At 36.3% G+C, this 23,165-nt stretch overlaps 6 protein-coding genes and 1 non-coding gene across 11 annotated transcripts; 2 read left to right on the top strand and 5 right to left on the bottom strand.

Moving 5' to 3' along the window:
• The first annotated feature begins 973 nt into the window (after positions 1 to 973).
• On the top strand, positions 974 to 1,833 carry LOC127243474 (zinc finger protein SHOOT GRAVITROPISM 5-like). The gene has a single exon (XM_051263511.1). It carries the CDS (start codon positions 1,065 to 1,067, stop codon positions 1,641 to 1,643), a length of 579 nt encoding a protein of 192 aa, XP_051119468.1. The 5' UTR covers positions 974 to 1,064; the 3' UTR covers positions 1,644 to 1,833.
• A 3,843-nt stretch (positions 1,834 to 5,676) lies between these two features.
• Positions 5,677 to 8,346, bottom strand: LOC127243385 (pentatricopeptide repeat-containing protein At5g50390, chloroplastic). Its single transcript, XM_051263373.1, has one exon. The coding sequence runs from the start codon at positions 8,158 to 8,160 to the stop codon at positions 5,965 to 5,967; it is 2,196 nt and encodes a 731-aa protein (XP_051119330.1). The 5' UTR covers positions 8,161 to 8,346; the 3' UTR covers positions 5,677 to 5,964.
• A 1,597-nt stretch (positions 8,347 to 9,943) lies between these two features.
• LOC127243386 (SWI/SNF complex component SNF12 homolog) lies at positions 9,944 to 12,869 on the bottom strand. Its single transcript, XM_051263374.1, has 3 exons — positions 12,643 to 12,869; positions 10,547 to 12,109; positions 9,944 to 10,322 (listed from the first exon to the last, which is right to left on the bottom strand). Exons 2-3 carry the CDS (start codon positions 12,085 to 12,087, stop codon positions 10,247 to 10,249), a joined length of 1,617 nt encoding a protein of 538 aa, XP_051119331.1. The 5' UTR covers positions 12,088 to 12,109; positions 12,643 to 12,869; the 3' UTR covers positions 9,944 to 10,246.
• A 429-nt stretch (positions 12,870 to 13,298) lies between these two features.
• LOC127243633 (elongation factor 1-delta-like) lies at positions 13,299 to 15,629 on the bottom strand. 3 transcript variants are annotated; one of them, XM_051263746.1, is made up of 8 exons: positions 15,538 to 15,629; positions 15,261 to 15,391; positions 14,493 to 14,609; positions 14,330 to 14,414; positions 14,104 to 14,227; positions 13,884 to 13,997; positions 13,604 to 13,765; positions 13,299 to 13,468 (listed from the first exon to the last, which is right to left on the bottom strand). In XM_051263746.1, coding segments are annotated over exons 2-8 (690 nt in total). In that variant the 5' UTR covers positions 15,347 to 15,391; positions 15,538 to 15,629; the 3' UTR covers positions 13,299 to 13,466. The 3 variants fall into 3 exon arrangements, with proteins under 3 accessions (XP_051119703.1, XP_051119705.1, XP_051119704.1); XM_051263748.1 differs by having other exon boundaries at positions 15,261 to 15,375; positions 15,538 to 15,605; XM_051263747.1 differs by having other exon boundaries at positions 15,261 to 15,380; positions 15,538 to 15,591.
• Positions 15,630 to 16,429: 800 nt separating this feature from the next.
• Positions 16,430 to 18,135, bottom strand: LOC127243617 (nuclear transcription factor Y subunit C-1-like). Its single transcript, XM_051263719.1, has 2 exons — positions 17,321 to 18,135; positions 16,430 to 16,722 (listed from the first exon to the last, which is right to left on the bottom strand). The coding sequence occupies exons 1-2, from the start codon at positions 18,133 to 18,135 to the stop codon at positions 16,719 to 16,721; spliced, it is 819 nt and encodes a 272-aa protein (XP_051119676.1). The 3' UTR covers positions 16,430 to 16,718.
• Positions 18,136 to 18,279: 144 nt separating this feature from the next.
• On the top strand, positions 18,280 to 18,361 carry TRNAS-UGA (transfer RNA serine (anticodon UGA)). The gene has a single exon. It is a non-coding gene; the product is annotated as a tRNA-Ser (tRNA).
• Positions 18,362 to 18,425: 64 nt separating this feature from the next.
• LOC127243616 (CBS domain-containing protein CBSCBSPB1-like) lies at positions 18,426 to 22,395 on the bottom strand. Of its 3 annotated transcripts, none has more exons than XM_051263717.1 (16): positions 22,151 to 22,395; positions 21,479 to 21,706; positions 21,167 to 21,354; positions 20,732 to 20,903; positions 20,516 to 20,648; positions 20,275 to 20,445; positions 20,085 to 20,166; positions 19,879 to 19,992; positions 19,733 to 19,799; positions 19,530 to 19,635; positions 19,391 to 19,449; positions 19,204 to 19,310; positions 19,004 to 19,125; positions 18,812 to 18,897; positions 18,642 to 18,731; positions 18,426 to 18,578 (listed from the first exon to the last, which is right to left on the bottom strand). In XM_051263717.1, the coding sequence occupies exons 3-16, from the start codon at positions 21,319 to 21,321 to the stop codon at positions 18,426 to 18,428; spliced, it is 1,617 nt and encodes a 538-aa protein (XP_051119674.1). In that variant the 5' UTR covers positions 21,322 to 21,354; positions 21,479 to 21,706; positions 22,151 to 22,395. The 3 variants fall into 3 exon arrangements, with proteins under 3 accessions (XP_051119674.1, XP_051119673.1, XP_051119675.1); XM_051263716.1 differs by having other exon boundaries at positions 21,483 to 21,706; XM_051263718.1 differs by lacking the exons at positions 21,167 to 21,354; positions 21,479 to 21,706; positions 22,151 to 22,395 and having other exon boundaries at positions 20,516 to 20,617; positions 20,732 to 20,854.
• Positions 22,396 to 23,165: the final 770 nt, after the last annotated feature.

Here is a 23,165-nt window from a genome sequence, read left to right as displayed (position 1 = left end):
GTGATTTTTTTTTTTTTTTTTTTTTTTTTTTTTTTAGGGAGAGGCTGTTCATTCCCCCACGTGCCAATCTGGGCTTTATATTTGAAGATTATATCCAAGAGGGCCGACAGCCTTAGGCCCACCATTGTAATAAAGTTAAGATTAATAGGCCCTTTACAGAAAAAGCCCCCAAAACCCAAACACCACCCACTCTGCACGTGCCTTTATAATTATTGCTTGCTACTAACCTAGTTAGCTTATTATTATTAATATTATTATTAGATCAACTCAAATCTTGATGACATATATAATTACATATAAAAAAAAACAATTTTGGTTTTCCTTCATACGGCAGACTGTAGGCATCTTCATCTTTTTCTTTAGGTGTTAAAAAGAGGGTTGACTCCAATATTTAATTAGGGTTTATGTACTTGATCGTGTGTATATTAAATTTGTCTAATTATAATAATGATAAAAAAATAAAAAAGACAAAAGTCACAAGTTAAAATTCTCCTTTTTTTTATTGTTTAAGAAATGGGGTATGCTAATCTTGATCTCAATCATAGCATAATCTGATAAATTAGGTCACCACTTTAAGTAATTTCACAAATTATTTGCATAAATAATAATTCTATTAGCACACTAGAGCCACTACTTGCAAATGTGCATGGTACCAAGAACTTGATTTATGATTGAATAAAGCCACCAATTTTATTGAATCATGTGAGTGTACACATCTCAAACTAAGTACCCACAAGAATGGGAAAAAAAAGAGAGTGAGTAACTTAAATAAATATTATTATAATAACACTAAAATCTCCTCCAAGATCCATTAATGGGATCATGTTCAAAAATCATGGTAGTCATGATTATATATATTGGCAATGGTCCCCAACTCCCATGGCTTTTTGCATGGAAAATATTTCATTTAATTCAAAAATTGCCAATATTCATTCTAATATGAAAGCCCTTTGTATATATAGTAGCACCTCATTCTGTATCCCCTCTTCTTACATGAACCTCCATCCAAACAAAACAAGAAAAGGAAAAGAGGGGTAGAAGAAGAAAACCCTAATTTTGCTTCAATGGAAAACCATCAATATCATTATCATCATCAAGAAATGCAATTACTTCCAAGCCCTAATCAATCTTTGCCCCCAAATTCTTCATCCCAATTTGACCCTTCTCCTCCATCACTAGACCTTCAACTATCTATAAGCCTCACACCCTTGAAGCAGCATCATCTCCTTCATCATCATCATCAGCCCACTTCAGATTATTCTTCATGTGTCCTAATAAAACAGCAATCTCATCATGTCAAAGATTGTAGTGGAATCAACAATGATGCCAAGATTGACTCTACCTGTGTGGAGGCCCTCAAGTGGCAGGCAGCCGAGCAGATTCGTCTGGCGGCCATGGAGAAGGCTTATGCAGAGCGCGTGATGGAGCTGACAAGGAGGGAGATGGAGCTGGCTCAGTCGGAATTTGCCCGGGCACGCGCCTTGTGGGCCCGTGCGATGGAAGAAGTTGAGAGGGCTGAGAAGATAAAAGAGAGAGCAACTCATAGAATGGACCATGATCATAATCATGATGAAGAAGAAGATCCCACCTCATGCATGGAGATCACTTGTTTTTCCTGCAGGCAGAAGTTTAGACCTAATTAAACTTTCTCTTTCTCTATTTCTCTCTCTCTCTCTCTCTCTCTCTTTGATCACTTGTGTAGGAATGAATAATAATAACAGACTACTTTGTTTGCAAAAAAAAAGCCTCCTTTTTTATGGGCCCTTTGATTTTCTTCTTGTGATTCTTCTTGTGATTCTTGATTGAATTGAAAGTGTGTTTTGGTTGTACTAATTTGATGGTTTCTTTCCATATTTATCAATCTATCTGTAGTTCTATATAGTTAAAGCTCTTTCATATACATATATATACATACATGTGTGTGTATTTTATTTTTTTTTTAAATTTCAGCCGAAACTTGAACTGTTTCTTAATTTCTCTTGAATCAACATTTTGATCAGTTTCTCAGCATTATTTCATGTGCCAAAGTTACAGAAAAAACCCTTAAGTCATGGCAGATCTCCGGTACAAGAATTTACATTTCTGTGGGTAAATATATATATATATATGTATATATATCTTTGACAGCAGTGCTGAGTTAACAGATAATAATTGCAAACTAATGTTAATGAGTATAGCTAACAAATAAGGGGTGAGAATGAGATGAGATCACTACTGATTTAGACAGACAGGACTGTGATTGCAGACACACCATAGATTGTTTTTTTCATGGCATAATAAGTTTCCAATCCCTGAGATGGTGTCTGCCTGCATTTTTGCAATGTCATATTCAGGCTTCAACACAGTACAATCAATAATACACCACTCTTACTGCCTAATTTTCTTCAATATTTAACACCACCCTCTTCATCTATCATTGCAAATAATTAATGTGTTTGTATATATACATACAAGCCTAATCTCCAGCAAATTACACTCATTGCTGGAGTTTTTCATAAGTTATTCCTATGGATCAATCTGTTCTAATCAAACTTAAATTAAGTAGGATCGATTGATAATATTTTGCATATATATAGTTGTTAAGCCTATAAATTTAAACAGAATGTTGGCTCTGATTAATCTTTTGAAAGCCATAGTAAAGTGTAGAAGAAGAAGATGGAAAAACTTTGTAGAGCTTAGAAAAGGCAAATGAATCAGAACAAAAAGTGAAAACAGCAAGCAATTCAATTAGCAAGAGGACAGCATAGCTGTACATGCAATAAGCAATTCTGTCCACCAAAGCCCCCAACTTTTAACATTAATAATAATATTATTAAAATAAGAATAATTAATAGTATATATTTCACCCAAGAACCAACACCCACTATATATCCATCCCTGTCTGGGATCCATCACTGAAAAGAAAAACATCTCTATGGATAACTGATCAAAAGATAGACCTTTTTCAATTTGTGCAGCAACCACCCCATTTGACATGTCTCAAGAATCCCCTTTTAATTTTCTACATCTTTAATTGCTTCATCAAGCAAATTTATAATCTTTACTTGGGATTTATAGAGTAGGGTAGGGTGGGAGGGAGGAGGGTTAAATTTAAAAGTTGTACTTTGGAGAGTATGGGAGCATGCATGAAAAGGGCATGAATTACAATAATCATCTGATTTAGGTCATCCAGACAGCATATAGCTTTTGTGCAGTGTAGATTCTTTCAGTGCTGAGTGCAATGACCAAAAATATAAAGCAGAATATTGAGATCAATGCATGAGGTTTGATTATTTAATTTGCAATTTGACCTTTTGTTCACGTGTCTTGCTTTTGCCTGCACCACAGCTTCTGCAAAGTGTATGTAATTAGAGGAATTAAAGCCAAAAACATCTCACCACAGTACTCTGTATATATCTATAATGAAGCCAGTATCAAATTCAAATAATATACCAACAAAAAGCCAAAAGCTACCTGATATACATATATATATATATATGTATATATCTACTGCACTTTCCCCTATAATAAATATAATGGAAGATATGATTTTTGGGGGGAGGTGGGGTTTCTTGATGGGTTTAGACCTTATAATTTATTGTGATAATTATGTGAATTTTCTTGGTTGAAGATATTGTGTCCAAAGACATATACCAAAGAGAAATCCCAAAATGCCTGTTTCATGAATTAATGATGACATAATTCAGGATGACCTGGTGATATATATATATATATATATATTAATTAGTTAGTGGTGCTGAAATGAAGGGAAAATTGTGTCAAATATGACTGCAGCTTTAGTATTCCAGACTTTCTGCCACCTATCTATGATTCAGAACACACAGCCAATTCCAATAGCAATCAAACATTTTTATATATATAATATATGTATGTATGTATGTGTGTGTTTATAGGGACTTGAGAAAAAACTCAAAAAGAAAAAGGGGATGTAGGCCCTTGTTCTTGCATAATCATCAACACAGTTATTATGACAAATCCTTAATATTTGTCTTTTCAAATTGTCAGCATCTTACAAGAGAGCAATGGATCAAGAATCTCAACACAATATTCAAAAGGACTTTGATCGATATCCCACAGATTGATTAAAGCCACAGAGAATTGGGGGATTCAGTCATATATACATATATTTCACTGTGGTAATATTATGGAACATTGATAGTATTTCAGTAGCAACTCATCAATTCAGTTAAAACTACAGTAGATGGTGTCAAATAAGTTAAACCTGATTGCTGTAGCTCTCAGGGATTTCCCTTGTCTGTCTGTCTGGCTCCAAAGCACATTTTTAGAGCTCCCCTAGTGGGAACAGATACTTTTCCTGTGAATTCAAATCAACCTAACCTGTAGTTTTTATCATGTACAGACATAAATTCCTATGTAGTATTTTTTTTTTGCTGGTCAGAAATTCAGGAGTAGTTTCATGAAGATTTGGACCATGCGGATGGATACAGTAACTATCCGATTGAAAAGACAGAAATAACTTGGAAGATGATCCCATCCCATTCATAAAATTAGAGCCATTTTAGAAGATGTGCAGAGCACTTTTGAAGGTGGGCAGATGTTTTTTCATCTTTTGTGGGACTCAAAAACTGACATTATGGAAATGTGGGAAACACCATAGCATATCACAGTGGACAATGTAATGTGCATTCAGAGACAACAGTTTTGGAGTGGCCATGCTTGACAACCAATAAAGTTTTAGCTTCCATCAAAGTGCTTCATTATTGAATCCTAAAAATCTAAACAGTTTTAAGATAACACATGAATAAAATAGAAACTATGAATATAATGGAGGGTGATGAAATGAATATGGGTTTTGTGGGGTTACCTCATCTCCTCTCCTTCCATTGCAATGGCTGCTGCACAAAAAACATGTTCATGGTGGTCCATATAACAACCATCGACACTTTCTCGCTAGCAAGGTTGTAGCGCTTTCAATTTTTGTATGTATCAATCTTTTACTTCTTTTCAATAGTGAGATATTAAAAAGAAAAAAGAAAAAAACACAAATACTTGTATGCCATAAATGAACAGGATCATATTTGGACATTTCTTACCTCACATGTAGATGTCGATGTGGAGTGCAGGGCTAATTGTATTGCTGTCATTTCCAAACAACCATTCAGAATAAATGAAATTAGTTTTCCTGTGTGGATCAATCAATCCATTGAACTTGCTCATTATCCATTCATTCCATAAAGAGCAGGAAAGGAAAGAGTTTCCATTTAAGAGCTAATGTGTAATATGACAATAATAAACAAGCAACCGTGGTACCAATTCTGTAGCCATAGCTTGTTTGCTTCAAAAACTTCGTCACTTTTACCTCGTCCTTCATGACAACTCAAATGATCAAAACTGCACAAGGAAAGCACAATGTTTGCTAAATCGAACACACGACCCTTTAATTGAAAAAGATAAGAGATAGTGTGGGATCACCTGGGGCTACAATCTCGAGAGATGTTTACATCACACTTCAATCAGTCATTGGCGAAAGCGCTGCAAATCAACCAGCTAGCAAAGTTTCCTTTCTCTTCAGCTTTTTCATCCACCATTTTCAACAAAGAGCACTAGCAACTTTGCATTCGAATAATGTTTTACATACATACATAGATACATATATGACTGTAGCTTGATTATAACAATCATGATATCGAACTCTTTCCTGATACGGATAATGTCATATACCAAAATGGCTTTCCTTACATCGCGGCTAGAATCTAAGTGCACAGACAAAACATTCATACATTCAAACATATTATCCAAGGCCTTTACAGTAAACACTTTAGCAATCCAGGACAAGGGTATAAAATATATCTCATTTATTCAATTTCGTAAAAAAGGGCATGAATCAATGAATGCTCATTTTGTATTTGATCTATCGAAGAACATAATATTTGCATTCACCCTTATCTATAGAGTAACAACAACACTACACGCTACACACTAAGCCACGTAAAGTAAAGAATATCACCAGTAGTCGCCACAAGAGCATCTGCCATCTTTAAAATGATGAAATCTACTAGCATCGCGAAAAACAATTTCTCGTGCGCAAACCATCGAAATCAGTTTGATTGCATTGTGGCAGTCATTGCAAATCCTATGACTCTGGACCAGCTGCAGAGGAGTGAAATCAGGCGTACTGATGATCCCAAACGAAATCGCCAATTTTTCACTATGATAAAGTAGCATAGTCTCTTCTCGCTCATCCACATCAGGAAGCAATGTTTTTCGGAGAGGAACATATCCATGTTCCACAATTTTCTTACTGATTTCATCTAATTTTTCATAGATCTCCTCAGTTTGTGGATGCTTTTTGTCTCCGGTGAAGAAAACATGCTGCTGCTTCTTTATCTCTATCCAAGTGCAAGCCGGCAGCATTCGAAGACCTTTCCTCCTCAAGGTGCGAAGTACTGCTGCTGCTTCTTGGAACTTCCCGTCACGGTTGTAGATATTCAACAAAACAACATAGCTCGAGAGCTTCTCAGGTTCCATACCATAAATTCTCTCAGCAGCATATTTGGCAAGATCAAAATTCTCATGAACACGACAAGCTGTGAGCAATGCAGCCCACATATTAACAGTAGGTGTAAATGGACAATCTTCTATCAATGCACAAGCTTCATACAAGCGACCCTCACGGCCTAATAGCTCAACCATACACGTGTAGTGCATTGCTCGAGGCTTTACCTTGTAATCTCTACTCATTGATTCAAATATCTCCCATCCAATATTGAACAGCCCTGAGTAACAACAAGCAGATAAAACAGCCAAAAAGGTAACATGATTAGGCACCATTCCTAAACAATCCATACGGTGAAATAACTCGACTGCCTCAGCTCCACGGCCATGATTCCCATATCCTGCAATTAATGCATTCCAAGACACGATGTTTTTCAGGGGCATCTTATCAAACACATTCCGAGCATCCTCTATCCTTCCCCATTTGCTGTAGAAGTCAACAAGTGCTGTGTTGGCAACTATGTCGGACCCAAAACCGTTCCTAACAAGACCAGCGTGCGCTTGTTTTGCATGCTCTAATGATGCCAACCTAGTACAAACTCGAACGATCATGGAATACGTAAAACCATCCATTTTAGCGCCGGAATCTTGCATATCATAGTACATGCTCAACGCCTCTTCGCTATAACCGTGAAACGCGTAACCAGCAATGATACTGTTCCACGCTACCGTTGTTTTCTCCAGCATCTTATCAAAAGCACACCGCGCATTCTCAATGCTACCGCACTTGCTATACATGTCGATCAAGGTGCAAGAAACAAAGACATCTCCAGCCATTCCCAACTTCAAAGCACAGGCATGCAGCTGCTGCCCGGGATGGATGAGTTCCAATCCAGCCGATGCTCGAATCAGCGTAGCAAACGTCCTTGTTCCGATATCCGAGGTGTCCTCCCACATAGTGAAAAATAACGTGAACGCCTCCACATAATCGCCGGAATCCACAAGCCCTGCAATTATGGTGTTCCAAGAAACCAAGTTCCTCTCAGGCATTTCGTCGAACAGTTTCAGAGCATCAATCATCATCCCACATTTTACGTGCATCAACAACACCCTATTCCTTATATACACATCCTGATCCACCGCCGAGTTCATCAGATGATAAATCACCCTCTTAGCACCCCTAATCGATTTCAAACTAATGCAAGCATCCACCAACGCATCGTAAGTGCTAATCTCAACTGAACGATTATTCTCACATTCCAAAAGTTCGAACATTTCGAGAGCCTCATGGTACCTCTTGCACTGAACCAACTTCTCTATCTGCTCACAAATGCCATGATCGAAACTCGATTTCTTCAAATGATCAATCTTCTTCCCCAACTGCCCCCTGCCATGCTCAATTATCTCCGCCTCCTTTAGAGGTCGGGGAATTGGTCGGGGCTTTAGCCCCTGGTCGAGCAAAGAACACCTAAATCGAGTGGAAAATGTGGCTTTACATCTTCCCAGCGAAATTGCTTCGAAAACACGAAATTTTTGGGCGAATTTGGACGGGTTTGAGAGTGAACAAGCAAATCTGTAGCTGTTCTGAATTTGATCGAGCTGCAATGAAATGTCCATATGGAAGAGAGAAGCGAGATTTCTGCAGCAAAGAAAGAAATCAAAGAGCAAATGCTGATATAATTCGTCGGTTAGATCGAAGTTCATCCATAGGAGAGAGACAAGAGGAACATGAACTTCGAAAGATCCGCCCAAGCAGTTGATAGGCTGGCTTGGGTAGTTCAACTAATCTGGCGATTTAAATCTCAAAATATAATTATTAATGTCGTCGTCGTCATCTTGGCAGGTGTTCAAAAAATTAGCTTAAACTTCTTTGATCTTGTATATATATTTTTTAGATAAATAATAGCTTGTCCGTCTGCTGGTTTATATTTTCAAATTTGTTTTTTATTTATATATATTTATTATTTTTATGAAAGAAAATTATTAAAATAATAAGAAAATATATCTATATACCTCTTAATTTATCTTTATATATTTTTACACAAATTTTTTTGAAGTATAATAGTGCCGACATGTGTTCCTAGCACTTTTTAACTATATGATTTTTTTATAAAGTTTATATATATACATATAATAAACATTTTATTAATTTACTATTTAAACTAAAATATAACACCAACTATATTTTATAATAGTTCTATCAAAGTATAGTATAATTTGTTTTAATCTTACAATTTTTTATTTTTTTTAAATATAACACCAACTATATTTTATAATGTTTCGATCAAAGTATAGTATAATTTGTTTTAATCTAACAATTTTATTTTATTTTTAGTTTGATTTGAAATTGAAATAACAATTTAAGTTTTTGTTTAAATATATATTTTTTAAATATTTATATTGAATTAAATGAATGTACAAGTTCTCTATATACTCCTATACTCCTCTGTGAAGGGATCAAAATAAAAATAAATAAATAAATTGTTAACACACTAATGAAAGTATTATTTATTCTGGTATATATGATTCTTTTTGTTTAATTTAAAATACTATACAAGTTTGCATTTATTAATAAATAATTTTATGGTAAATTTATATATTAAAAAAATAACTTATGAGAAAATATAATGTTTCTTTTGGCTGAAATTTTTTTATTTGAAATTTGATATTAAAATAATATATAATAAAATAGTGTAGAAAAGAAAAAATATATATATATTTTCAAAAAATTCGTAGTCTAAATAAGTTTGGGGTTAAAGAAACAAATCCATAATTAATAGTACATCAAAGTCTATTGTATAATTTTAATAATTTCTCTACCATTTTATTCTTATTTCTAAAGTAAAAATCATTTTATAAATTATATTTAAAAATAAAATAAAAATTATATAAATGAATGGAAGTTGCAAAGTTCTTGAAATATCATATATTAAAAATAATAGCAAAGAAACTGAAAAAATATATACATGTAATTTACTTATCATGCATTAATTTTAATCAACATTTCCTAGTATGTTATTTCTTTCATTATATAATAAGTTATATTTTCAAAATACACTAAAAAAATAGATATAAAAATCATTCAACATATAGTTTTCTCTTGGGGTTTTTTTTTTTTTTTAATTATAATCATTTCCAGCAAAAATATAAGTATTTTCTCAACTACAGAAACAAACACAACGTTTGAGCCCTCCAACTCATCTCACTTTGAAAGTTTAAAGAAAGATTAAAAACTTTACATATGCACTTGAAATATTCAGTTTTATCTTCTTTTAGTTATTCTCATTATTCTTTATTACACAATATCACCATTCTAAGTAAGAATATACTCATTTTCTATATAAAACACTATTTCATCTAAAAAAAAACACAAAAAGAAGTCATAAATGTGACAATCTTTTTATAACCAAATACAAGTCATTCCTAGATATTATTAGATCAAGTCTATTCTCACTTGCATTCCACAAAAATTTTAAGATCAAATGAGTAAACATTTTGGTACAGATCTAATCTAGTCTCACTTCCATTCGTCACAACGATTCAATCCGTGGTGCATGCTGATTATCAGAGTGACTAACATAAGTATACAAGAAATATGAAATAGCATTCTACACCAAAATTATCATCACTAAATAAATATCCTCACTACTTCCTATCATAATCATAATCATATTCATCATATGGCTAATGTAAGAGATATGAAATCATTTTCATTACCAGTTATGATTCTCAGATCTGGGGGGCCAAAGCAATAACATTGGACTCAACTGTACACTGCGCGCCTCCCTCGCTATTTGTTTCCACCAAAACCTTCGCTTCCCAGAGGAGACTTGCGATTTAAGTACCTGATAACAGCATCTTCGATCCTACCCAAAAATGGATAGAAGACAGTCAGTTTACTCCACAGCATTAAAGACTAAGAAGAACATGATTAAAGTGTGCATAATGTAAATAAATGTGTTCGACATCACAAACTGCTACATTTAGAGAAACTAAATATGAGTACCCATAGCAGCATAAAAAGATAATTTGAAGGCGCACAATACAAGATTTTGAATTCCTTTTAATCCATATGGGTTAGAACACTTACCATGGTTGATCATAGAAATCAGCCCGATGCTCTTTCTCCATCTCAGAACTAGCACCGGCAGCAGCAAGCTTCAAATCTCTGGCTTGAGAAGCAATTAAGGAGTTGATGAACTCTGCAGGTGATTGACTGAAACCGAGGAAGAAAGCCCGCCTTCGACTATGCTCGTGGACTTTCTTCACAGCAGAAGAAATGGATTCATCGCAATCATCAATGAACTTGTTCTGCTCTAAACTAGCCAAGAATGTCGACTTTTCCTCTAAAAATAAGGGAATGTCAACCAGGACATCGTAACAAGTATCTCCAGATGGACAAGACCCGGAAAGCTTCACTCGATGCTCTAGATGTATGGGACCCGGTGGGGCGAGATGTGGTGTTAACTTCTGATTAACCATAGAGAATTTCAACTTCTCTTCTCCGAAAAGCTTCTTCAAAGGTGGATCGCACGTGAAAAAAGCTGTGTCGCCAGGTATTTGTAACTTTTTCATCTTCACATACTGCCAAAGTGCTGCCATAATTCTCGGACGTGTTTCCACTTCAATACCAAGAAGTTCCTGAAGTGCTGGAGAGAGTTTAAATTTCTCAGGAGCAAAATTCATCTCCAATCTAATAATTGCAGTGAACTCCTTGGATCCCTTTCTCTTCACTTCAAACCCGTCTTGGAGTACCGGCGATCGAGAACTATCCCATAAGATTACATGTTTATCTGGATATAGATTCTGATCTAAGTATACAGTAATTTTCTTGAAAAAAGATGAGAACTTTGGATAGAGAGAACTCGACTTCTCCTTTCCTCCTTCCATAACATGATCTTTTCCACCGTCCAAAATCCTACCAATTATTTTAAGTGACCATGATGGTGACTCCACATTCTCATTTTCTGAATTTACTCCTGTTTGGTTTTCAAAGGTATTGAAAACATATACCCGCAAGACTTTCCGAACTTGCACAGGATTTTTAAGGGAGTCCGCAATGTCTGCCTTCTTTCTTGCAAGGGCAGCATCAACATTGGATTCAAGTTCAAGCAATTGAGTATAGAGTGCAGATTCAGGCAACAGTGCTGTAATTTGATCGGGAATTGCTTTATCAGGTACCTTCCTCTTCCCTCTATGTACAGCAGGAGTCAGTTCCATAGTTTTCATGGGAGAAGCAGTTCCCAGACCAGAAGCTCCCCCAGATGGACGAGAAGGTGGCCTCTGGATACGCTTTGCAGGTCCTGCTGATCCAGAAGCCGGTGTGGCAATTGAGGGAGATGAAGTGCCTACATTCGTAGCAGCCTCAGGCCGGATCAAGACTTGTGAATCTGTCTTCCCTTGAGCTGCCTGGGACTGCAAATATGCCGGAGCCTGAGGCTCTGACAATTGAAAGTGTCCTGCGAAATACGGCCTGCCTTGCATTTGCGCCTGAGACAAGTGAGGAACCTGCTGTTGGCTATGGCTCATGGACATTTGCATCGGCATTTGTGTTTGCATTCCTCCTGGATTGCCAAAACTAAAATTTTCCCTGGTCGGATTGCTGTTACTGTTGCTACCATGGTGATTCATTGAACCTTCCAATACTACAGCACTAAAAAACAAAACCATATTTACAGGAATGATCCATATTTCATCAATACTGATATTAAACGAATTTCACAAATCAGTATTCCTCTTTGTTGCGTTTCAGCACAAGCGGCCAATCCAATCTCTTCTCCCAAAAAAACCTTGGCCACAACAACTAAACAAGTATAAACGCAAATTCAAAAACAACAGCGCAAGTGCTTTCTCTTCAAATCATAATTCCCATGACTGAAACAGTTTTTTTTTTAAAAAAAATTCCTTGTACGAACTCAACAAAAGCACAGAACCGTCGTCCCACGAGCTAATTCTACATGTCATGAATCTCAGATTCCCAAACTTGTTCATATATTAACAACCTCCACGACGAATTAGTAAATATATCAACATTAGAAAATGAAATCGACTGCTTTACGAGGCGCTTTAGCAAGGGAAGTGGATATCAAAACCCTAGAAAATGAATATGGAAAAAAAATGCAGCAGAGAGAACGATGAAACAACGAAATAACGTAAAATCGCGCTACAGAAACGTTAAAGACTTACGAGAAGAAGATGATAATGGCTGGGCTCAGGTCAGCTCTGCTCTGCCGCTGCGCACAGAGGGGGAAATTGGATTGTGTTGATATTTCTAGCCTTTTGAATTCGTCTGCGAATTGGGCAACCAATTTATTGGAAACTTGAAATGACGTAATTACCCTCCACAAATTTTGACTTTGAATGCCTTTGTACGTTGTATGCCAATTCGTTAATAGCTACTGTATAAATTTTTCCTTATTTCGTTTCTACGCCTATCATATTAAAGTAAAGATTCTAAATGCATATATATGTATAAATGAATGACTTTACATATATTTTTAAGAAAATATTAAATGTAGTATTAGAAGAAACCTTCATTTAATTTATACAATAGTTGTTGCTTTGGATATGATAAAATTGTAGCATACATGTATGTATTCTTGTTTTGGATCTCATTTTGAAAAAAAAAAATTATATATTTTTTAAATATTCTTTTCATTTTATTTCCCATTTTAAAAAAATATATATATATATATATATACTTGAATCAAATGCAATTTTTTTTCTTTTTACAAAAAGATCACATCAAATTTTAACTTTTTCTTATTACCAATCCAAAATATAACCAAATGCATAGCCATGGTGAGGAGCGCAAGAATTCCCAAAAACAAGTGGAAAAATAATTAAAGCAAAGTCTGCTAAAATTTCATAAATCCAATGATAATAATAACGTTATTCCTCTCAAATGTTGGTTGAGAAAATGATCCAAACTCCAAAACAAGTGACCAAAACTGCCAAGATAAAAATCCCAAAATAAAAATGGCAGCAACTTGGATCCACATCTATCCATATTCTGCAATGAAAGAAATTCGCGGGTCAGATGGAATTGCAATAAAACCTCAATTGATTATTGATATCTTGGGAAGCCAAAAAAACATAATAATAATGAAAGATATATATATACATATATATATATATGAGTTCTTACAAATTTTGTTGAAGGCAACAATGTCCACACTCTGAACATGTTCATTAATCGGCTCAGCCGTGAGATAATCTTCAATGAGAGTATCGACAGAGACCAAGTCGTCAACAATGGTGATCATAATCTGCAACTTCTTGATGCCATACCCAACCGGTACAAGTTTGGCTGCAAACATTGCACAACAAATATGTTCATTACTGGTTTTGATGTATAATTGCACAAAAAAGTCGAGCATTGTAGCAGAAATGTGAAGCAAAATCTAAAAATAACGGAGAAGCCTTACATGCTCCCCAAAGAAGACCCTCCATCTGCACGCTTCTGACGGCTTCTTCAAGCTGTTTCATGTCAGTCTCATCGTCCCATGGCTTGACATCCAACAGCACTGAAGACTTCCCAGCTGAACAATGTAATAACAAGGCCATCGATCAAGTTATTGTAAGTATGGTGCAAAAAAAAGTGTAATGAATTCAAAAAGGCGTAACCGGTGCATCAACACTACTCACATTCTTTCTTCTTTCCAGAAGCCTTGACAGCAGCTGCGCGTTCTTCAGCAGCCTTCTTCTCTTCCTCAGTCTCCTCGCCAAATAGATCCACATCATCGTCGTCGTCATCGTCAGCAGCTGTGGCCTGAAATCAACAATTCACAGTTTCAATCTAAGACTCTACGAACAGAATACTGGATTTAAAGAGATTATACAAACAATTTGTTGACATTTTTAGGTTTCTTGCCTTGCTGTCATCAGCAGGCGGCGTTGCAACAGAGGGAGCAGCTGATCCCTTCACAGTTACGCCACTTCCTTCACCCGAAAGACCACTGCAACAAAACAATTACATAACTAATTAAGCAAAGAATACATATAAGATTAACAAGTTGGGATTGGGTAGCGCATACGAAATCCTCAGCAATGCATCGATGTGGTTGTACCACCGTGATGCATTCACATAGTTTGATGATGGAGGTGCCTCCAGTGCTGTGTAAACAACGAGATCATCTTTCGAAGCTTGATACCTGAAATAAATAAGAATAAATATAAAAACATGAAAATTATTTTACCAATTAGAATACAACTGCATTCCCATCTATCAATAGATGCATCAAATTTCACCACCCACACCAATCTAAAAAAATCAGAGGCGTTGGGTCTACACAACATAATCCAAAGCAATCTCAATCCCGTGCCACATGATTGTTCATAATTGGCATCATTTCCAACTAATAACATTATATTACTGCTGTGCTCAAAGAGTACATTGAACCAACAAATATTCTTATCTAGGAACAGGATATCAGAGTCATGAATTATGATTTAGGGCTATGGTACCGCTGAATGATTAAATAGTCGAAACTTATGGCCGCTATATGCTATCAACGTGCAGACAACAATTGTTTATGGTAGATCGTCTTTCATTAGATCAAGTGAGAACTACCAGTTTCCATTACAATATTTTACAGCGTTCTAGTCAAAGGGAAAATAAAATGATTACATTTATACCCAATTATCTAATCAGCGTACAAAATCCAACGCACATATTACTCGTACATGTATAAATCACGCAATCAAGGCAAGGCACACAACCGACACAAGGTCTTCATTTTTCAGATCATTAAAATCAGTAGAAACCTAAAAACAGAAACAAAGAAGGGAAATCTCAATCTCACCCGCTAATGTAGCTGCGAGTTAACAGATACTCATCAAGTTTCTTGATGCCGGCTGGCGAATTGACGTCGTTAAAAATGACAGCCATTGCTTAGAAAAAGTTGATTGCAACTCGACCTGCTCTGCCAAGCCACTATTTACAAGCTTCAGTGAGAATTGATAAACCAATCCACTTGCCACATGCAAATCAAACCCAAAGAAAAACAGAGATCTAACGCACACAGAGACACAGGAACGCATACACATACACAGAAGTAGAGAGAGATTCGGAAGACTTACAGGAGGTAAAGCTGCGGCGTTGGAGATTGGAAGCGGCGGAAGAGTAGAAGGAAGGGATTCTTTATATTAGGTTTTTATGGGTGCAGCCGTAGAAAACCTTTGGTTTTTCATTTCAGTCCCTTATTTTCTTAGTTATTTATATTTGCTCACTTAACTTTTCAAATTTACTTGTGAACCCTAAATGGGTGTGTTTGTTTGGGAGTTTGAATTTTGAGTTGGGATTTGAATAGTAAAAATTTTGAATTTGAATAGTTGTATGATGTGATATAAATAGGTGTTGATGTGATATTTTGAATGTAAAAATAATTTTTAATATAATAAAAAAAATAAAAAATAGGTGTTTGATTCAATGTTTTTTGGGGAAAAAAATTGGATGAATAGTATAAATCCAATCCAATTCTCCAGACAAACACATTGTGGGATTTGTTCTTTTTCATTTTTTCCCTACGTATTTTTTCAAAACAAATATTAATATATTACATATATTTATTATTTTTATATTTCCTATACAATTCTCTATATTTTGTATAAAAAATATTTATTCAAACTATTTTCAATAGATAAGTGAGCAGTTCCTAAAATATAAATCAACAACACTTATTAATACAATATCAGCTAAACAACATGGAGAATTTTGATTTTGATTTTACTATTTAAAATAAAAAATCATCCAAAAATATCAAATTAAAACAATTTTTCATTTATTATATTATACTAAAATTTAATTTTACATGTATCAATATATATTTATATCACATAATTACTTCTGTTCAAAATCAAAACTAAAACTCCACAAGTATTACTATTTAATCTGAAAATTCACGATATAACAAATCTATCGTTGATGAAAGTAACTACAACTTGGAATTCATTCTATTCAATATATGGCGCTAATTATTAGCAGCACACAAGTTTTACCCTTCGTTGTCAATTTTCTGGATGCAAACAATTGTACCAAGAAAAATAGGAGAAGGGATTCAAGATTTACTATGTAAAAATGATTGAAGCAGCAAGTTATTTACAGTAAATGCCAATAACCATGGATGGATGGATACAAGCAAAGAATTTCCGAATTCACAGATGAAAAGCAAATTGCCACACAGCATCAGTATCAGCAGCAACATCCACTGCTTTTCCATTGCACAACTCTCAGTCTCAGTTACAGTTTCAGCATTTTCTTTTCAACTGCAACAAACAAGAAAATCCTATGAAGCATACTCTTGAGTTTTTATCGAGTCTTTCCAGGAAAACTAAGAAACTAGTGCACATTTTCCCGTAAAAGGGAGTTTTTCTAAGCACTGCAGAACTAAGTCCTCATCAAGTTTGCCAGGCAGACAAGAATCCTTGAACTAATTGTTACAATGTATAAAGTCCTCTTGAGTTACTCCATGAACTTCTGATTCTAAGTGCTAAATGAACAACTATTCTAACTTCATATCAGAATTACTTATTATTAATAAGCACAATAAAGACTCTATAAACTCAAATAATAACCATCTAATATCCTCTATTGCTTCATAGTCGGAAGTCGGAACTCATATCAGAGTTAGAGTCGAACAAAGAAAACAATATAATAGACCTACAGTAACAGTATTAAGCAAAACAATAATAGTAAAAACAATTTATACAAAATACACCACAGAACAACAAGATCATTATACAAAATGCAACACACTAGAACAGAATCGATCAATTCAAAAAAAGAATTCAGCAGATCCAATCAAGCCTCAATGATTCAACTAAACAGCAAACAAAAAATGGAGGAAAGTAAAAAGTTAATTACCCTTGTTCGTCCAGATTGGCCTGTCCACTGCTTCCACCTCCGCCGCTAGTGTAGCACCCATCGTCCGCCGCCGCTGGAGACCACGGCAGCAGCGAAGAAGGCGGCGGCGGAGCCTGCAAGTAAACGCCAGGATCCACGGCAGGGCCACGAATCATAGGCTGATGAACCATGGGGGGGTAGTAGTAGGGCACCCCCGGAACCCCACCCGCAGCAGGCAATTGCCCCACATTCCCCCACAAAGCAGCCGCCTCATCGTTATTATTGTCCCGGGGAACAATCTCCACCAGGTAATCGAATTTGTCCGTCCGCGAAATCGCCACCGCGATGTCGTTCTTCTTGAGCGTCTGCCGTTTGTTCTCCTCAACGTGAAACCACGACCTAAGCGTGAGCTCCAGGATGAAGAGCTCGCACGCCTTGGCGAACAGAATCGGCGACTCCACCGAAATCATGTGCACATCGTCATCCGCCTTCATAATCTTCCTAATCCGCGCCAATGGCAGCGGGTTGCTTTTGAAATCGTGCGCCTTCGCGCATTCCTCACGCTGGAACGTCCACAAAACCTGCAACTGCCGCTTATGCTGCTGCAAAAGCTGCTGGTACGGCCCCTGCGCCGGATACCCCGCCGCGTACGGCGCATCACCGGGGTTTTCCATTCCCGAAAGATTTTCTTGTTCTGAATCAGTTAAGAAGATGATATTGAATAGCACGAGGGCCCCTCTTTTTATCGGTATCTGTTCAGTTCCGTTCTGTTCAGCATTCGAATGGGAAGTTGGGAACTCAACCGCCAAGTGATCATAATCCAAACCAATTTTCATCGCTACAACATCAGGTACAACTCAAACACAAGAATGTACAACCGATCAAATGTATAATAGCTAGGGTGAAGAAAAAAACGGCACGATATATTAAACAATATTTAAATGATAAATAAATAATATACAAAATGCTTCAACAAGAAAGTCGATATGTCCGAGTGGTTAAGGAGACAGACTTGAAATCTGTTGGGCTTCGCCCGCGCAGGTTCGAACCCTGCTGTCGACGAAATTTTTTCATTTTTTCATTTTTTTTTTCTAAATAAAGAAACTACCTATTCTCCGGCGGCACATTAGTTACCGGCACGCCTGAGGAATGCATATACGCCTAAACCGGCGAGTAGAGCAGCTCCGGCAGCAATGGTGGTGTACGCTGAAGTCCAGGTCTCAGCATATTCAATATTCCTTCTATCGACCGATCGGTAGTCCAGATGTAATCTTAATCCCTGCATGTTTAGAACAACAACCATTAACTGGCATCGAAGTTTTTGTTAGTGTAGAGTACCTACCTTCCAACCAGCTAGTCTTGCATGGTATATGGCTGCTTGGAGATCACTATCCGATGCGAGGATGACTTTGTCTTTGTCTTCGTCTTCGTACTGAATCAATGTTTGGCCGAAGATCAATCTTCATTGCTAATTGGTAACAAGAAGAGTTGCATTAGGGGAGGGAGTAGTACCAGGAGTTGTGGAATGTTGTTCCGGTCGATTTCAGAGCCGACTCTTTGAAGGATGGCTGTCACAAGGTCCGTCAAGTTCTGCGAATCTGGAAGGAGATACGGATATGCAATTAAAGTTTTAGATGACCGATCGTTTAACAATTGAGAAAAATAAATGGGGAAGGAATATAGTTGTGTGGCAAATGTATGTACCGCATATGAACCTATGCATTCTTCCTTTCTTGTCTTGAATCTTGAAGGAGAAGCCGGTGGTAGGTAGTGGAATGGATCGACCGGTTTCAGCTCCATCGGAAGGCGCTTTGATGGAATCGTCGCTGAGATATCATCCGAGGAAGCTTCTGAAAAAGTACTAATCGGACAAGGGAGGTGTTGTGTTATAAGAGTGCGATTACCTCATTGTGTCGTCACGGTTGTCTGGACTGAATGCCATTGCTGAATCCCAGAAGCTCTGCATCACTGTGTTTGCAACCTCGGTGCTAATCCCAGGTATGTTGCCGACCTATACAAAAGGAGGAAGATCATGGCAACATTGTTGGTTAAGATTGATCGATGTAATTAGGGAAGTCGAAAATGGCTCACCGTGGATACAGCAGCATGAGTTATATGAAGCACATCGACAACAGATACAATCATTCCATCTGTGCCATTGAACTAATCAGATTATATAAACCGAGTGTCGTCCCTTTCGCTTTTATCAAATCACGACGACAAAATCTACCTTTGTCGAGCACCGGGAGATGCAAGAATTTCCCATCATGCATAGTATGGAGAGCATCAACTATAGGAGAATCAATTCTTGCAGACTCTGGATTAGGAGTCATCACCTGCAGAAATGATCGAATGAAGAAAGAAAAGAGTCGCGGTTTTGATTCATCCATCAGAAAGATTGAAGGCTAAACAAGCATGAGGCGAAGAATGCACCTTCTCCACAGGGGTGGATTCAGGGGGAAGATCTTGAGCGATGACTCGCATCAACATATCTCTTGAACTAAAAAAGAATTACGATGAAAATTGAGAATGCGCGATTTCTAGATACTTTTTGGTATCATAAGCAATGAAAAGCTCACGTAAGTATTCCCCGCGGTTTGCCCTCTACTGTGACAACTGCACAGCTTGCTCGAAGCTCAAGAATCTTTTTCGCGGCAACTAGTACAGTTTCACTTGGATCAACCATAACAAACCTAACCATTCGATGCAGAACAATGAAGTGAGTTGAGCACTGCTATATTTGATGGAGTTACCAATAAAATCATCATAGATATGTCATACCTACTTTGAATTCTCTTCAGAGATTATTGTCGATATAGAAGGTCTGAACATCCGGTTGCGAAGTGTCTCAACAAATGTGCTCTGGCCTACACATAAACCACAGAGCTAGATCTGTATCGCTAAAAATGGCCACCACTAAAATGAGCATGATGATGGCTTAAAACAATATAGCAACCGGAAATATTTCTACCTACCGGACACTGATGCTCCCCATTGTTTCTCAACTCCTTCGACAGCAGCTGCAATGGCCTTTCCCTTCTCGGCTGTCCTCTCCATACGAGCAATAGCGTCATACAGACACTTTGTTATGTCTAACAGGGCAATCACCTCTCCATTGTCGACAACAGGTAAGTGCCTAAACTTTCCTGTTAGATCGAAAAGCTAAGCTGGTAGTATCAATCAAGACAAATTCAAGATTGAGAACTGTATATATACCCTGCACCATCTTCTGCAAGGCTTCAACAGCAAGTGTATCAGCAAGAACAAACACAGGATTCCTTGTCATAACTATGGACACCGGCGTTTCCTCCATATTAACTTCACAAGCAATCACTCTTTTTACTATATCCTTAATTCAGAAACATGTTTATCATTTTAAAAAGACAGGCAAAAAGGATCACTGCTAATTATGGTCATTTTAGTTAAGTTTACCTTATCTGTGAGGATTCCACATAACAATGCAGTCGAATCAGTCAGCAACAGAGCATCGACTTTGCGTGCAGCCATTCGTCGGCAAGCTTCTTTAATGCTTGTGGTCTCTGGCACCGTCAAGGCTCTTACTAGATGCAATCTCTTCACTGTTCGTTCACCATTCAGCTGTCCCCTGTTGCAGATGTGAGCAAAAAAAGACAACTCATGCGACAATCCAGTCCTAATTACTTCTGTTGAACATATTTCAATTTTGGAAATGTTGTTGTTTGAATCCAATTCAATCCCAAACGCTGATTATTTTACCCTAAACATCAAATTTGTAGAAAGATATGCATTTGACTATACGAAAAATTGAATACCAAAAGAATGAAGATATTTGTCTGAAATAAATTATGTATAGGGCAAATCATGGAAATAGCAAACATTTAACATTACATGGAACGCAAAGTCGTTAGAGATTTTCTGCTAGTAGGCGAATCCAAAACTCCGTCGCCGGCGACCCGACCGGTCGAGGCTGAGGAAACTTTTTTCCTTCCCAGAGTCTTCGGCAACGAAATGCTTCTCCGAGACAAAGAACCGTCTTGACTCATCGTGACCAACTCGATTAACAATAAGCCTGCCTCCTACATAAATTATTCACTAATATCCATAAATTTAATCACAATTCGCAGAAACAACACAAAACAATTACATTGTAGATTAATTAAGAAGAAAAATTAAAACGCACACACGTCTATACATCCATACCTACCTGAGTATACCATTACCCGGCAAAAAGGAGATTTTCAGGAGCCTCGGAGAAAGCGTTCACAAATGAGAAATTTTGTTGATGAAAACTGGGGAAGAAAGGAGAGCGAGAATGAATGTAGGTGTGCAGAGAAAATGGAAGCAGCGATGAAGATGCTTCTGTTTTTAGGGAGGACGACATGTAGCGTCTGCATGCTGTTTAGGATTCAACCAATCAGGAGCCGACACCTGGAATAACATTGAAAAAGGTTTTTAAGTTGTAATAAATTTATTTAAATAATACCTATTTAATTTATGATTTAAGAAGTAAATCCCAAAAATATCACATTCAATATAATTTTTTATATTATACTAAAAATAAAATAAAATTTAATATATTTGTTCATCAAATATTGACAATTTTAAACAAATAATCGCGGTTATTATTATATTGATTTACCCTAATTAGCAATACTCATAACCATTTTTATAAGAAGAATAATTAAAAAATAATGTTCCGTGTTATTAATGGAAGAAGAAAAAAAACAAAGCGAGAATCTGTCAGAACCCTAATTGGAAAGCAATCTCAATCCATTTCCTCCCCTCAAAGGAACAAATGACCACATAACACAAGCAAATCAATCGAAGAGGACCTGTGCATATCAATATATACGTATCTCAGAATCAACATACCTACAGAGGTCGGGCGATAGTACCAAATCCCTAGAAATTCAAATTCAAATTGAAATTGATCGCGAGAGCGAGAGAGGATGTTGGATTGGGCGCCAGTAATACTCGGTTTCATCCTCTTCGTGCTGCTATCCCCTGGCGTCCTGTTCCAGATCCCCGGCGGTTCCCGCCACGTCGAATTCGGGAGCTTCGCCACGAGCGGGAAAGCTGTGCTCATCCATACCGCGCTCTTCTTTGGGGTTTTCACAATTCTGATAATGGCTGTGCGCGTGCGTATATATACGGGCTAAAATGCTTCTTATACTATTTAAATTATTTATTAGTAATTTTATCTGCATTTAGATTTTTTATTTTTATTTTTTACTTTGTTGTATTATTTTGAGTTTGATTTTGATGTTTTGGCTGTGCAAAATCCCATGCAATGAATTTGTTTCGTGTTCCAACTTATGCATCCTTTTGTAATTATTTTTAATTATTTTTTCATAGAAATGATTCAACGATTATTTAATTTTAAAAGCATTCGAATTTAATTTAAATAGAAATGTAACTTCTAAAATAAATTATTTATGCTCTCCGCGTCATTATGTCAGCATATATATGTGTATAGACGGCATTTGTGGCAATTATCGACCTAATTTAAAGGACAAGAGCATCCAATGTTTTATAGTTGTCGGGAAAAAAACAAATAATTAAAAAATAGAATTTTAAAAAAGTTTTGAAATTTATTTAAAAAATTAATAATAATAAAGTATTGAATGTAATATTTTATTAAAGATCAATTATTTTATGTAATAAAAATTTTTAAAATGCCTATACAAATATAACTTTATATTTTTTATTTTAATTTATTATTTGAATAATAATTTGGATAAATTAAATAAATGTCCTGCCAAAAAGAAAATAATAACCTGAGGGTTGTTCACTTAAGAGTGTTTGGATGAATTTATTTTTTATATTAAAAATTTATATCGATAATATAAAATTATTTTTCTTAAAATTTTGATTTTTTATAAATTAA

The sequence above is a fragment of the Andrographis paniculata genome, unplaced genomic scaffold (genome assembly GCF_009805555.1).
Source record: "Andrographis paniculata isolate CXL003 unplaced genomic scaffold, ASM980555v1 Contig95END, whole genome shotgun sequence".
In the NCBI taxonomy this organism is placed as follows: Eukaryota; Viridiplantae; Streptophyta; class Magnoliopsida; order Lamiales; family Acanthaceae; genus Andrographis; species Andrographis paniculata.
Note: the sequence above shows the minus strand (reverse complement) of the source record. Positions and strands in the feature narration are given on the sequence as shown.